Consider the following 14,051-nt stretch of genomic DNA (forward strand, 5'->3'; position numbering starts at 1 on the left):
AGAGAATCTATTCCCATCTCCATTTCCAAACACAAGCATCCTAAGAGAAGGCAGTAGGTGGTAGTTTGCACAAAGGACTAAAAGCCAAAGCAAAAGCAAAGGTAAAATTTCCCCATGATTTTTCACCCACAGCTGTGTCAAGGCAAGGCAAGGCTGAAAGATTAAGCCAGTTAAGAAACATTGAGCCCATTTATTTTTAAATTCGAGGACTGTATTACTTAATAAACAGTGAAAACAGAAGTTATCAAAAGGGCCTGATCCCTATGTCCCTCGTGCAGGCTAATACCACAACAAGAGGGCTTTTGTTGATGAATGCATTATGCCTGGTAAGACAGCGTGTTGCAGACAGCCAATGTTGTGCTACAGCTAAGCAGTTTTTTTTTTTTTTAAAGATTTTATTTGACAGACAGAGATCACAAGTAGGCAGAGAGGCAGGCAGAGAAAGAGGAGGAAGCAGGCTCCCCGCTGAGCAGAGAGCCCGATGCGGGGCTCGATCCCAGGACCCTGGGATCATGACCTGAGCCGAAGGCAGAGGCTTTAACCCACGGAGCCACCTAGGCACCCAGCTAAGCAGTTTTATAGCTTGAAGGGAGAGAACGTAGGAGATACCGAGAAACTGATGATACCCTCCCAGGGGAGGTGGGGAGGCAAGTGAGAAAGGTTCTTGTAGTAGCTCTTCATGTGCCTCTGTGCTCTTCTGTTAGGGGAGGATCACAAGCTTTCTGCCAGGACAGTTAAGTCTTGTCTCTGTGCCCTAGGTATGGCGTGCCAAGTTGCCAGGATGTAGACATTCCCCTACAAATGGGTGGCTGAAATCTCCTCCGAGTCCATAGACCTCTTACCATTTTACTGTGTTTTAGACTAGAAAGTTGAAGTTTAAGAGAGATGGATGTGGCTTTCTGTTTCCCTTCTTTTATTTATGTGTTTCTCTCAAAAATCCTGTTACTTATATACCATTATTTTGATTCCAGATTAAATTTTACTTTCAACCGTAGCTTTATTTTTTTGAATTCTTAGTCTTGCTCATTTTTTTTCTCTATGTGACAAAAACAAAATAAAATCCAAAAGCCAGTGATATGATTAAGAGTTCATCTAAACAGTAGCACAAAATGTCCTATGAATTTCACACAAAAATACCCACATGATTTCCTGCAGCTAACTGGAAATCCATTACTTGGTAAATTTTATGTACATTTGAAGGGAACTGTAGGTTTTACAGATCGGATCAAGATGTTTTAACGGATAACAATAACTGGATTGTATGGTTGCTGAAATCTGCAGAGGCCTTCAATTTTATTATAGAAGTGAGTATATTGCAGAGTGTAGGCCTTGGGCATGTGATCTACGCTGAAGAGTTAACTGTTGTGTCTTTTTCAGTAAGCTATTTCCTCTTTTCTCTTTTACTAAATAGAAACCAAATTAATATCACTCTGAAATTCACCAGTCGCTTCCTTCGTCCTGCTGAAGCTTCACTGCTATTAATCTCAAAACCTAAGTACGCAATAGGAGGCACTACGATGACTTTTGCTCTTAAGGGTGAAGTCCTCAATTTTAAAGCCATTGTAAGTAGATTTTACCTATTTTGTGTGTCTCATTCTCTTCTCAGGCCTTGGAATGTCCCAAGCACAGCTGTTCCTCCAAGTGTTCTCTCTGTATCGCTCCTGTTGTTTGAAATTCTGTGTACAGACACATGTGCCCATAATTACATTTGCACAGTTCTTGCCTTCTGCGTCTCTGATATTCTTGCTCTGATACTCTTTCTGTAGAATTAATTCTTCAATTTTATAAGAGAATTTGCTTGTATTGAGTGTTCCTTTTAAAGTCAGATTTTTAGGATTATATCTGTTGTTTTCATAATGGAGTCATTCACTATACACATAGCAATTTACATTCCCCTCTGCTGTGGAGATTTGTAATGTAAGGTAAAACTGTCCCTGGGCATCTGTCTATGTTTTTGTTTGAATTTAGGGTTGGTGGTTTATGCAGCAAAGAAGATGTTTCTCTTTTCTGATAGGAACATTCATCAATTTATCTTGAGTTTCCTGTGGATCAAATCCATTCATTCTATAAAGATAATGCTAAGACTGGCATTTACTGAGAGGTGATAACATTCCAGATAAAATTCTGTTTCTATCTCAAAAGATGGGGGAAAGGATTTTTAACTCTCTATAAAACGGTTGTGCTATTGCTATCATTGACTTTTGGTAGCTGTTATCTTGTCTAAATATTATACCATGGATGTATGGTAAAGAAGTAGTAAACTTGTTATGTCACCAGATTTCCACATGGATTATAAAGAATTTGTGGCGTGCAGTGGCATTACTCCAGTAATGGCCAGTTGTATGAGGAGAGCATTAAGTTGCTCATATGGGCAGACTGGTTTACAAGGTACAGACACCTAGAACAGGAAGTAGACATGTGATAATCATTGAGATGTGTGTCGTGATCTTCAGATTTCCTCTTGAATAATAAATTCTTACACTTCCCAATCTTCTCTCAGGAATTCTCCAAAATGAAACATTGCTTTACCATATGTATCTCTAGACATGGATGATTTTAGTTTGCCATTTACATGGTTCTCAGGCAAAAAAGCTGACACCTCAAGCTCATGCAGTCTGTTTACTTTTCCATCTGGCTGCTCATGGTTTTAGTGTCCAGTGGGCTGGATAATAATGGAGAAATAGAAAAAGATAATAACATGACCAGTCTAAAAATGTAGAATTCCTGGAACCTTATTTTCCATGAAAGTCCTTCAGGTAATTCAAAGTTTTAATTTTATATTTGTGCATTATTTGTACAGTACAAATAATGTCAGTGTAGCCACCACATTATAAACCCAGGCATGCCACACTCCTACACAGAAATTTATTCATTCACAGAGGTATGCATGTACACATACATAAACCCTGCTTCTTCCTTATGTCATATGTGTTAGGTATAGGTATGACTAATTAATTTTCAAATGTGAAATCATGCTCAGTCATTAACAAAAGCCATTTTAGGGAAACCAACTTAAGAGACACTGTTGTGACAATAATTCAGTGATGTGGTAAAATCTATTTCTGTCCTTCCCACCTAGATTTTTGCAGTACGATATTTGTGGGACAAGGGGAATTACATGAATTAATGTCCCTGTAATATTTCAGTGTACTGTTTTTTAGGTGCTTTAAGTTTATAATAATTTAGGTTATTCTTTTTCATTACTTACATATAGAATTATTGGTTTTTTTTTTTTTTTACTTTAGGAAATTATACGTTGTAAATCTCCATGTTATAAATGGAAAGAAATTAATGTGAATGTTAAAAATCCCTTCCATACTGCTGGGGACTTCAGGTATGTTAATATAACATTTTCATATAATTTGTTTGCTATTAGTTGTATCCAGTCTTAAGGTGAATACTTTTTTTCCAAAATGAACCTTTTTGAGGAGAAGTTTTATGTGTTTATATTACAATAAATTTATGAACATTATAGATAAAACAGAACAAATAAGAGAAATCAATTTTTCTTAAAGTGCTATTTGATCTATTTAAAGCTAAGACTGATCATACTAAATTTATGAATTTTGTCTATGCGCTTTCTGTATGTTGAGATATACTAATATTTGAATTTTTAAAAATATATAATTAATAGACTTTTTTACTTCTAATTTTATTCCATCTGTTAATTTCTGTACGTGAAATATCAGTTCAAGCAGAACATGCATTTTAACTTACGGCATCACGATTAATTAAAACAATACATTACCCATGCATTTGTGCATCTTGAGGATTAACAACAACAAAACAGATTTGAGATGAAAATAAAATGCTGAAGTATTATTTAAGGTCACAATAGACAAGTGTCTTTATAAACTTAGGTTTTGAGGGAGAAAATGGTCAGTGACACCCATGTATTGCTTCAATTATACACTGTCTCCGTCAGCTTTAGAGAGCAGATCTCCACAACAATACTTGTGTTGAGACTAGAAGCTGTATGTATGCTTATTATTTTAGTATTTGATAATATCCAGTTTTTAAAATTATTGTATTCCCAATCTTTTGGTAGTCTCCTCTTAATAATCACTTATTATTATTATTTTTTTTTTAAAGATTTTATTTATTTATTTGACAGACAGAGATTACAAGTAGGCAGAGAGGCAGGCAGAGAGAGAGAGAGGAGGAAGCAGGCTCCCTGCCCAGCAGAGAGCCGGATGCGGGACTCGATCCTAGGACTCTGAGATCATGACCTGAGCCGAAGGCAGAGGCTTAACCCACTGAGCCACCCAGGCGCCCAATAATCACTTATTATTGACAATACAAAATTTTTTGTTAAAATAGCTCTTGGTGAATTTATGGTTCCCATGTTCATGTGAGGGAGAGTTTTATTTACGGTAGTTCTATTAAAATGTTCTATCAGAATGCAAGGAACAATTTAAAAAAGTCAGAATATGTAGCTTTAATCCAGTATTAAACTATGCCCTTAAATGAACCAAATGACTGACTCCACTTCTTCCGAGGAATTCAAGATCAAACATAATTAGTCTTACATTCTAGAGGTAAAGCTGAAAGGAAATATCAAAGTTCCAGGAATTGGTCGGCTATTATAGTTGCTTGTCTTTCAAGAAATTGTAGCATTTTTAAAAATATTAATTTATTTATTTTCAGCATAACAGTATTCATTATTTTTTTTTTTATTGTTACTTTATGGTTTATCTCAGATTGAATTAAAATTCAGTCAGGGGTGGTAGAGGACAAGTCTCCTTCATCCTTTGTCTGAATGTGGCCCTCAATCTTAGGCAATGGGCATATAAACTCAAAATTTTAAAACCAATTACAAAATTTGTAATTGTAAAAATCAATATTTTACAATAGGCATGTATTTTAAAATTTTAAAATAATACAGTAGAAAAGAGGAAATTTGATTGCCAATTCTTCTGGAGACTTTTTTATGTTATAAATACCATACCAATAAGTGAACTAGCTTTTAATGTTACACTTAAAAAATGACAAGGATTTAATTATTAACAATCTAGTATAAAATATACTTTACAATAAAACAAAATTTCCTATAGATTTTCCCCAAAATTATATGCAGTGCAGTGACCAGATTTGGTCACTTTTTAATCAAAATTTAATACTGTTTTTAACAAAAATGGCAACCCAACCTAGATTTAACAGGGACAGGATTCGCCCACATGCCTCTGTCTACCAAATTAATGGTTCTCAAGTTCCTCTTTTGCAGAATGCAACTATATCTTGCTATACAATTTTTTATATGTTATAAGATTTGATTTCCTAGTATTTTGTTGAAGATTTTGCATTTATAATCATAAGATCTAATGGTGTAATTCCCTTTTCTAGTGACAGCTTTGTTTTTGTGTGTGTGTGTGTGTGTGATTAATGGTAGCCTCCAACAATGATTTGGGAACTGATTCCTTCTATTCTATTTTTTTGGAAGAGTTTAAGAAGAATTGCTATTCTTTTAATCTTCAGTAGAATTCACAACTAAAGCCATCTGGGTCTGAGCTTTGTTTCATGGGAAGTTTATTTCATTTCTAGTTCTCTATTTGTTATAGGCCTAATCAGGTATTCTGTTTCTTTTTAAGTCAGTTTTGGTAGTTCATGCAATTCTAGAAATCTGTACATTTCCTCCAAATTACCTGATGTGTTGGCACAGATGTTTTCATAATACTCTTATAACTCTTTTTTTTTTTGTTCCTGGAAAGTCAATAGTGATGGCCCTTCCTCCATCCCTTATTTTAACAATTTGATCCTCTTTTCTTTATTCTTGATCAGTCTAGGTAATCATTTATCAATGTTATTGATATTTCCATATTGATATTGATATATCTGGTCTTCTTGATATTCTCTATTGATTATTGAGGTAGGATTGACATATTTAAAAAACTGCACATTTAATGTATACAATTTGATGAGTTTGGACATATGCATGCAACTTACAATACTATCACCACAATTAAGGTAGTAAACATATCTGACACTTCCAAAAGTTTTCTTGTGTTACTTTTTTTTTTTGGTGGAAAGAGTGCTTTACATGAGACTTACCCTCTTAACAGATGTTTAAGCGCACAGTAGCATATTGTTAACCCTCTTGTATATCACATCTGTAGGACTTATTTATCTTGCATAACTGAAACGTTATATAACAACTCTCCATTTCATCCTATAACCACTTCCTAGCAACCACTGTTCTATTCTCTGCTTTTTGAGTTTGACTATTTTAGATAGCTCATGTAAATGGGATCATACAGTATTTGTCCTTCTGAGACTGGCTTATTTCACTTAGCATAATGTCCCCAAGTTCTGAATATGTTGTCACATATTGTAGGATTTCCTTCTTTTTTAAAGCCGACTAGTAATATATTCACTACATTTGCCTCACTCATTGATCTGTCGATGAACATTTGGGTTCTTTGGATTGTTTTCATATCTTGGCTCTTGTGAACAATGCTGAAATGACCGTGAGAGTAAAGATACCTTTTCGAGATCTGGATTTCAATTTCATTGGATAAAAACCCGAAGTGGAAGTGCTGGACCACATGATGATTCTAGTTTTACTTTTTGGAGGAGCCTCCCTACTGTTTTCCATAGTGGCTGCACCATTTTACATTCCTACCAATTCCCACCAACCACGTGCCAGTGTCCCCTTTCTCTAGATCATCACAACATTATTATCTCTTGTCTGGTTGGTTGGTGTTTTTTGTTTTGTTTTTAATAATAGCCATTCTGACAGTTATGAGGTGACATCTCACCCTGATTTTGAAAGGCATTTCCCTGATGAGTATGGAAGTTCAACATGTTTCCATATACATGTTGGCCATCTATATGTCTTTTTTGGAAAAATGTCTGTTCGTATTCTCTGGTCATTTTTTAATTGGATCTTTTATGGGTTGTTTTTTGTTTTTTTGTTTTGTTTTGTTTTTGCTTTTAAGTTATATGAGTTTTTTATCGATTTTGGATATTAATCCTTTATCTGTTATATGATTTGCAAATATTTTTTCTCATTTGGTAGGTTGCCTTTTCATTTTTATGTTCCTCTTATATAGCTCTATTCCAGTTCCCCCTTTTCTGTGGTATTTTTGTCAGACATATTGTATCAATGATGTTACAATAATCTGTAATGGTACTAACATTTTTGGGTATTTCTTTTTTTCATTTTGTGTAATTTTTGTGATCTTAAGAAAGATGAAAGAAGAAAGGACAGTGTACTATGTTAGGGTTCCCATAACAAAATACCAGAGACCCAGTGGCTTAAACAACAGAAACTTATTTTTTTCACATTTCTGGAGGCTAGACGTGCAAGATCAAGGTGTTGGCAGATTGGGTTTCTTCTGAGGCCTCTCTCCTCGGCTTACAGATGGCCACATTCTTGCTGTGCCCTCACATCTCTTCTCTGATGTGCATGGCCCTGGAGTCTCTTATGTGTCCATATTTCCTCTTGTAAGCACACCAGTCAGAATGAATTAGTGCCCACTTTAATGGCTACATTTTAGCCTAGTGCCCTTTTTAAAGGCCCTGTTTCCAAAGACAATCACACTGTGAGAATATTAGAGATTACGGCTTTAACATATGAAATTTAAGGGAGGATACAATTCAGCCCATAACAGAAAGGACACGTTGATAATTTTTATTACAGTGGCCTTGTTATTTATCATTTTTGGCTTATTTGTTTCTATGGATTCACGTTATCTTCTGGAATAACTTCCATGGCTCAGTTGAGCTTTGCTCTCAGCCACCTCAGTTATTAAACAATTTTTCTTTTATTTTCTCTCTGTCTTCTCCTTCTAGTGATTTATTACACATGTGTTAGTGCATTTAATGGTGCACCATATATGTATGAGACTCTATTTATTTTTCTTTATTTTCTCTCTGTTCTTCAGATGGCATTATCTCTATCTTTAGTTTTTAAATTTTTTTCCTGCCATTTCAAATCTACTGTTGATTCCCCCAGTGATAATTATTTTTCTATTTGTTTTTGTAGTTTCTAACTCCAGAATTTTTATTTTGTTCTTTTTAAAATTTCAGTCTCTTTTTTGATACTCTCTATTTGATATTACATTGTCATCATACCTTCCTTGACTTCTTTAGTCATACTTTCCTTAGTTTTTGAACGCATTGATAACAGCAATTTGGAATTAATATTCTGTTAAATCTGATAACTGGTCACTTTAACGTGCAGTTTCTGTTGCCCACTTCTTTTCACGTTTCATCATTTTTAAGGTTGAAAACTAGGCATTTTAGAATATATATTGTATCAGCTGAATACATTTCCCAAAATGTCATTAATGGTGTTGGTTAATTTTTTCACTGACTGGCTAGCTTATTTTAGCAATATCTACCTCCTCCCCACAAAAGACGCCACACATAAAGTGTGAAGCCTCTGGTGTTAATTCTCACAGGACAGAGCCGTGGGCATTCCCACAGTCAATCTGGGATGCCAGTGACTTTGGTAGGATTCCTTTTGACCATATCTTTCCACGTCCACACCCAGATACTAGATTCTGCTAATTCCAGTTCTTCAGGAGGCATAAATTGCTCCTCAGACCAATTTAGTCAAATATAGGCTCCTTAGAAGTAATAGTTCCTTAGGTCAATGTTTAAGATTTATTCTGTCCCCACAAGGGAGCCTCCCAGTTGTCCCTTTCCCCTGTGAATCTACCAGTCTACTCCAAATTGCCTTTGACCACAACTGCACTGTTTTTCACTGATCCCTTGGCTTGATCTTCTTCATGATTTGTTGAAAATGAAATCAGTTCCTTTGGGAGGAAATTAAGAGCTGTTTTAAGCCCAGCTAGCTTCTCCCTGCAGGCGAAATCTCTGAACTGGCTCTGTAACTGGAGGTGGGGATAGTGTTGCACTTTTCTCTGCTTACCACCGCACATTAGGAGCTAAGTGTGAGGTGAGATAGGGGCCATAGCTTTAGGTCTCCTTGGCTTGCTTCTGCCAGCACTGAGCGACCATTTTAAAGCTAAGGCAAGGACGATTTCACACCCATGTAGTGCCTCTGTCCTGTGAGTGGTTGCTGGACAGAAGACGGATCCCGCCTACTTTTCTCAGCTGCACTTGCCCAAAACTTAGTTTCAGCAGCATGTACTGGGGCAAGATGAGAAATATTGTTGTCCTACCCCTCCCAGAAAAGTATCTCTTCACCTGGGAGCTGGGTAAGTTGAGAGCCTTATATTCTTAGCTGTGCCAAATGAGGGCTAGGGTTTCCGTCTTACTGAGTGGGGAAGGAAGAGCGAGTGAGGGGTCTTGGTTCAGACACCACAGATTTCAGCCTTTCTTACTGAATTTAGTATTACTGAATAGATCTTTCTTCATTTGCTCTATGCCCTTAGGATAATTTCTAGAGAATTAAAATAGCTGATTTTTACAACTTTTATTCATTTTCCTGAGGGAGTGAGTCTCTGGAGCTCTCTTGTTGTCATGCTGGAACAATGTTTGCTTTAATTCTGTTTTGCCCATTATTACTATAGACACTGCAGGTCTGTGTTACCATTTGCATGGTATGTCTTTTGTGACCTTTTGTTCCCTATCTGTGTCTTTGAATTAATGTTATATTTTTTCCTAATCTGTTCGTATTCCTTTTGTCTGCCTCTGCCTTTTGAATGTAGTGTTTAATCCATTTAAAGTTCGTTTCATCTTTGATACAGTAGGATTTATATCTGCCATTTGGGTACCTGTTTTCTTTCTTCCTTCTTCCCTCCCTCCCTCCCTCTCTCTTGCTTGTCTGCTCGCTCTTTCTTTCTTTCTTTCTTTCACAGAGAGAGACACAGTGAGCGAGGGAACACAAGAAGGGGGAATGGGAGAGGGATAAGCAAAAGCAGGCTTCCCTCTGAGCAGGGAGCCCTATGTGGGGCTCAGTCCCAGGACCCTGGTAGGCGCTTAATGACTAAGCCACCCAGGTGCCCCTGGGTACCTGTTTTCTATGTCTTATGTCTTTGTTCCTCTATTTCTCTGTTACTTCTTGATTTTATATTGTATATTTACTTTTAATAAATTTTTTATTCCTTTTTCTATCTCCTAACTTATTTTTCTTATTTTCTTTGTTACCCTGGAGATTATAATTAGCATCCTAAATTAATGTAGTTCAGATTAATACCAACCTAATTTCAATGTAATTCAGAAATTTTGCTGCTGTATATATCACCTTTTCGTAGCCCCTTGTTAGTGCTATTTCTGTTATACCCATTACATCTTTACACATTATAAGCCCCTAACAGTTTTGTATTTATTGTCTCACTCTTTTCATTAAAATCAGAAAGTAGAATTTAAAAGTTTGCACAGGAAAAAAAAATATATATATATGTAATGTCATTGCCTTCTGACCTCTGGGGTTTCAGCTGGGAACTCTGCTGTTTAATTTTACTGCAGAGCGACATAGATGTTGGTCAATTTTTTCTTGTTGCTAACTGTGCCTTGGCTTGCTAACAGGCTGACTATTATTTTCTAGTTTTGGATTGCCTTGAGTTTATTCTGAATAAAATTTTTTTGACTTCTTCGTTGTGTAAATTAATATTTCTGTTCAAGCTTGGGAATTGTTCATCATTTATTTCTTTGCATTTTCTTGCTGCTTCTTTCTAATCTTTTCAGGATTCTTTTTTTTTTTTTTTTTTAAAGATTTTATTTATTTATTTGACAGAGAGAAATCACAAGTAGATGGAGAGGCAGGCAGAGAGAGAGAGAGAGAGAGGGAAGCAGGCTCCCTACTGAGCAGAGAGCCCAATGCGGGACTCGATCCCAGGACCCCGAGATCATGACCTGAGCCGAAGGCAGCGGCTTAACCCACTGAGCCACCCAGGCACCCTAATCTTTTCAGGATTCTGATGAAGCTTGTATTTATGTGCTTAATGGTATCTCACAGTTTTCCGAGGCTGTGTTAATTTTTTGTCATTATTTTCTCTTTCTGTCCTTTAGAGATAATCATTTCATCTGGCCCATTTTCAGGTACACTCGTTCTTTCTTTTGCCACTGCAAACCTGCTGTTCTGTCCCTCTGTTGATTTTTTATTTCATGTATCGTACTTCTTCCGTCTAAAACTTGTAATTGGTACTTTTGAATAACTTATCTCTTTATTAGTATTCTTTATTTGGTGGGACATCGTTGTCTCTCGTAGACAGGGTTGAAGACCTTTCACATAGTTTGGGGATCTAGCACGCTACTTCAGCCCCTCATATAGGCCTCTTGTTCCCCACATCTTCCTTTGATGTTTTGACAAGCTCTTGTTTGATCCAGCTGCTATAGGAATCGCAGGTACAACTGCTACTGATTGTTTTCAGCAAAATCCTGGATATTGCTGTTTCCCTTTGAGTCAGGTCAGTAAAGACAACACCTTGCAAACTCAATTTTTCGAGGGAGCTGTGAGACCCATGAAAAAGTAACAATGCTCAGGAATGGAACTTTTTTTAATGAGCTCCAGCCTCAGTCTGTGCCCTCATGTGGCTGGAAGCCTGCCAGATTTTACAACTACCTTAGTTGCAAGGCTGCTGGTTTTCAAAGCTACTACCAGAGCAGTGGAAAGATGGGAGTTACAGCATAATAAAAGTTACAAGACCACAAACTCTGCTGTTCTCATCAAGGTGTGGCAGTTTATTTTTAAATAAACACTACTCAAATTGTTGTAAGCCTTTCGTTAATTAACCAGAGCTCTGAAAATTTAATTTTTACAATCTTTCCTAGTGTTTTTTATTGCTTTTATAGGGTAGTGAATGTGCGATGATTCTAACTCTGCCATTCCTTGCCTTTCTTTTCCTGGTAACCTCGTTTTATTATTTGAAAAATAGTTTGTGTTTTAGATTAGACTCTTCCTTCTCAAAGTATGATCCTTGAACCAGCAAAATCAGCATCAACTGGGAGCTTGTTGGACAGATTCTCAGGCCCACAGCAATCCATTTGAGTCAGAATCTGCATTTGACATCTCCAGAGGATTTTTTGGTACATTAATGTTAGAGCATTGCTGGTCTAAGTCAAGATTGTTCAAAGTTTAATCTCTATATAAGCTCTTTAAAAAGCATCTGGAGAGCTTGCTTGTGTTTTTGTTTTTGTTTTTTTAAGATTTTATGAGAGCGAGAAAGAGAGAAAAAGAGAGAGCACGAGAAGGAAGAAAGTCAGAGGGAGAAGCAGACTGCCCATGGAGCTGGGACCCCGATGTGGTACTCGATCCCCAGACTCTGGGATCATGACCTGAGCCAAAGGCAGTCGCCAACCAACTGAGCCACCCAGGCACGCTGGAGAGCTTGTTTTAAATAGAAAGTTCTGGAACCCTTGCCAGACTTAACTAAGTCAGAATTCATGCAGATAGAATTTGGGAATATTCATTTTGACTAAGCACTGCAGATGTTTATCATACATACTGAAGTGTGAAAGCTGCCAATTTAGAAACTACAGTAATCAAATAGGATTTTTTCCCATTTTAATGGCAGTTTGTATTTCATTTTTATAAGTAATATTTCTATTTTAAGGAGGACATCTTCAATCTAATTAAGCAGAGACCTTTCAAATGCTATTTTATCTCAAAATGGTACATGCACAGTATGCAAAATACCTAATATTTACCTTATTGGTTTAGTCTTTTTATTTGTGTGTAAAATTGTATTATCCTTGTAACTGTTTTTTAGCCAGAACAAATTACGACCCAAATAAATTGCCCTGATGATTCACCTTGGATTTATAGAAATATAAAAAAATTATACATTTTTTTCTGCATCATAATTTTATGAGATTTGAATGAGGACTTAGTGCCTTAATTTAAATTGAAATTACCCTCCAGAGAGGAGTTCTTCCTACATTTGCTTAACTATAACTTTAAAATGATATAAGCAAATCTGGTAGTCTGGTACATGTCTTACATAGTTCATAGTTTACATTTTCCTATAGTTCATTTTGTCTGTTTAATAATTTTTAGTATTTAATATTAATATAATTCCTTACAATTTTTACTCTCACTACTACCAACTTAAAAGGACAGAAAATGACATTAACGTTGTCAGTGAGCAAGAATTCCTGTCCCTTTTAAGGGTCCTTCCAGCTGGACTAAGAAAAACATTGATATGAAACAGATTAACAGGAGAAAATCAAATTTAATAGTATAAGTATGGGGAATCCACCCAGACAAGGAAATTCCAGAAACAAGCAAAATGAGGTATATATGTCGTATTGAACTAAGGAGAAGGGGGTAGGAGTCTGGGATTTTAGAGGAGAGGAATGCACCTCACAGGGGGAACAGAAAAACAGATGTCTGGGGCCCCTGGATGGCTTAGCTGGTTAAGCGTCTGCCTTCAACTCAAGTCCTGATTCCAGGGTCCTGGGATCAAGTCCTGTGTCAGGCTCCTTGTTCAGAGGGGAACCTGCTTCTCCCTTCCACTTCCACTCTATTGTGTTCTCTCTCTCTCAAATAAATGATCTTTAAGAAAAAAAAAAAAAAGAAAGAAAAGAAAAGCAGATGTTTGATAATTAGACATTTGCCCTGTCATACAGATGGGTCACTCAGTTAAAATTTATTTCTGCTAATAACCCTTATTCTGGGAAAGACCCCCAATATAGATTCTTCTTTAGAATTAAGGGAGAAGCAAAAGTTTCTTTTGAGTCCACAGGGTCTTGATTACCTTCAGCTTAAAATAATCCATATGCCAAAGTGACACATACTGGGAGCAGAGGCTATCCTGAACCCCTTCAACATTGAAACATTAAGATGTATGAATGTGTTGCCTTTTAGTTTTGTGCACAGTTGTATGTGTGTTTGTGTTTCAATACTAAAACATTAGATTAATTTTATTATTGATCTGTTTTTTATTATAATGCTTATATTATGAAATTAATAACTATTACATAATAAAGGTTTATTTTCATGACTTTTTGGGGAAGGAAGAAATTTCTCTGGTCTTCAAGGCCCCTTTAGCTAAACTGAGAATCAAGTTGGCTGAGACAGATTAACAGAAGAAAATCAAATTTAGTTTCTTACATAAGGGGAATACTCACACACACGTGAAATGCCAAAGATAGTGAAGCAACATGAGACTTACATGTGCTAAGAAGGGAGACAGGGGTAT

At 36.3% G+C, this 14,051-nt stretch overlaps 1 protein-coding gene across 1 annotated transcript in view; it reads left to right on the forward strand.

Annotated features, from left to right (window-relative positions):
• The window catches only part of CFAP47 (cilia and flagella associated protein 47), a 521,025-nt gene that overhangs the window by 253,138 nt on the left and 253,836 nt on the right, over window positions 1-14,051 (forward strand). The window contains exons 38-39 of the mRNA XM_032330937.1: window positions 1,412-1,562; window positions 3,246-3,334. Coding sequence (XP_032186828.1) covers window positions 1,412-1,562; window positions 3,246-3,334 — 240 coding nt within the window. The remainder of the gene's footprint in view (window positions 1-1,411; window positions 1,563-3,245; window positions 3,335-14,051) is intronic.

The sequence above is a fragment of the Mustela erminea genome, chromosome X, assembly GCF_009829155.1.
Source record: "Mustela erminea isolate mMusErm1 chromosome X, mMusErm1.Pri, whole genome shotgun sequence".
NCBI classification, from domain to species: domain Eukaryota; kingdom Metazoa; phylum Chordata; class Mammalia; order Carnivora; family Mustelidae; genus Mustela; species Mustela erminea.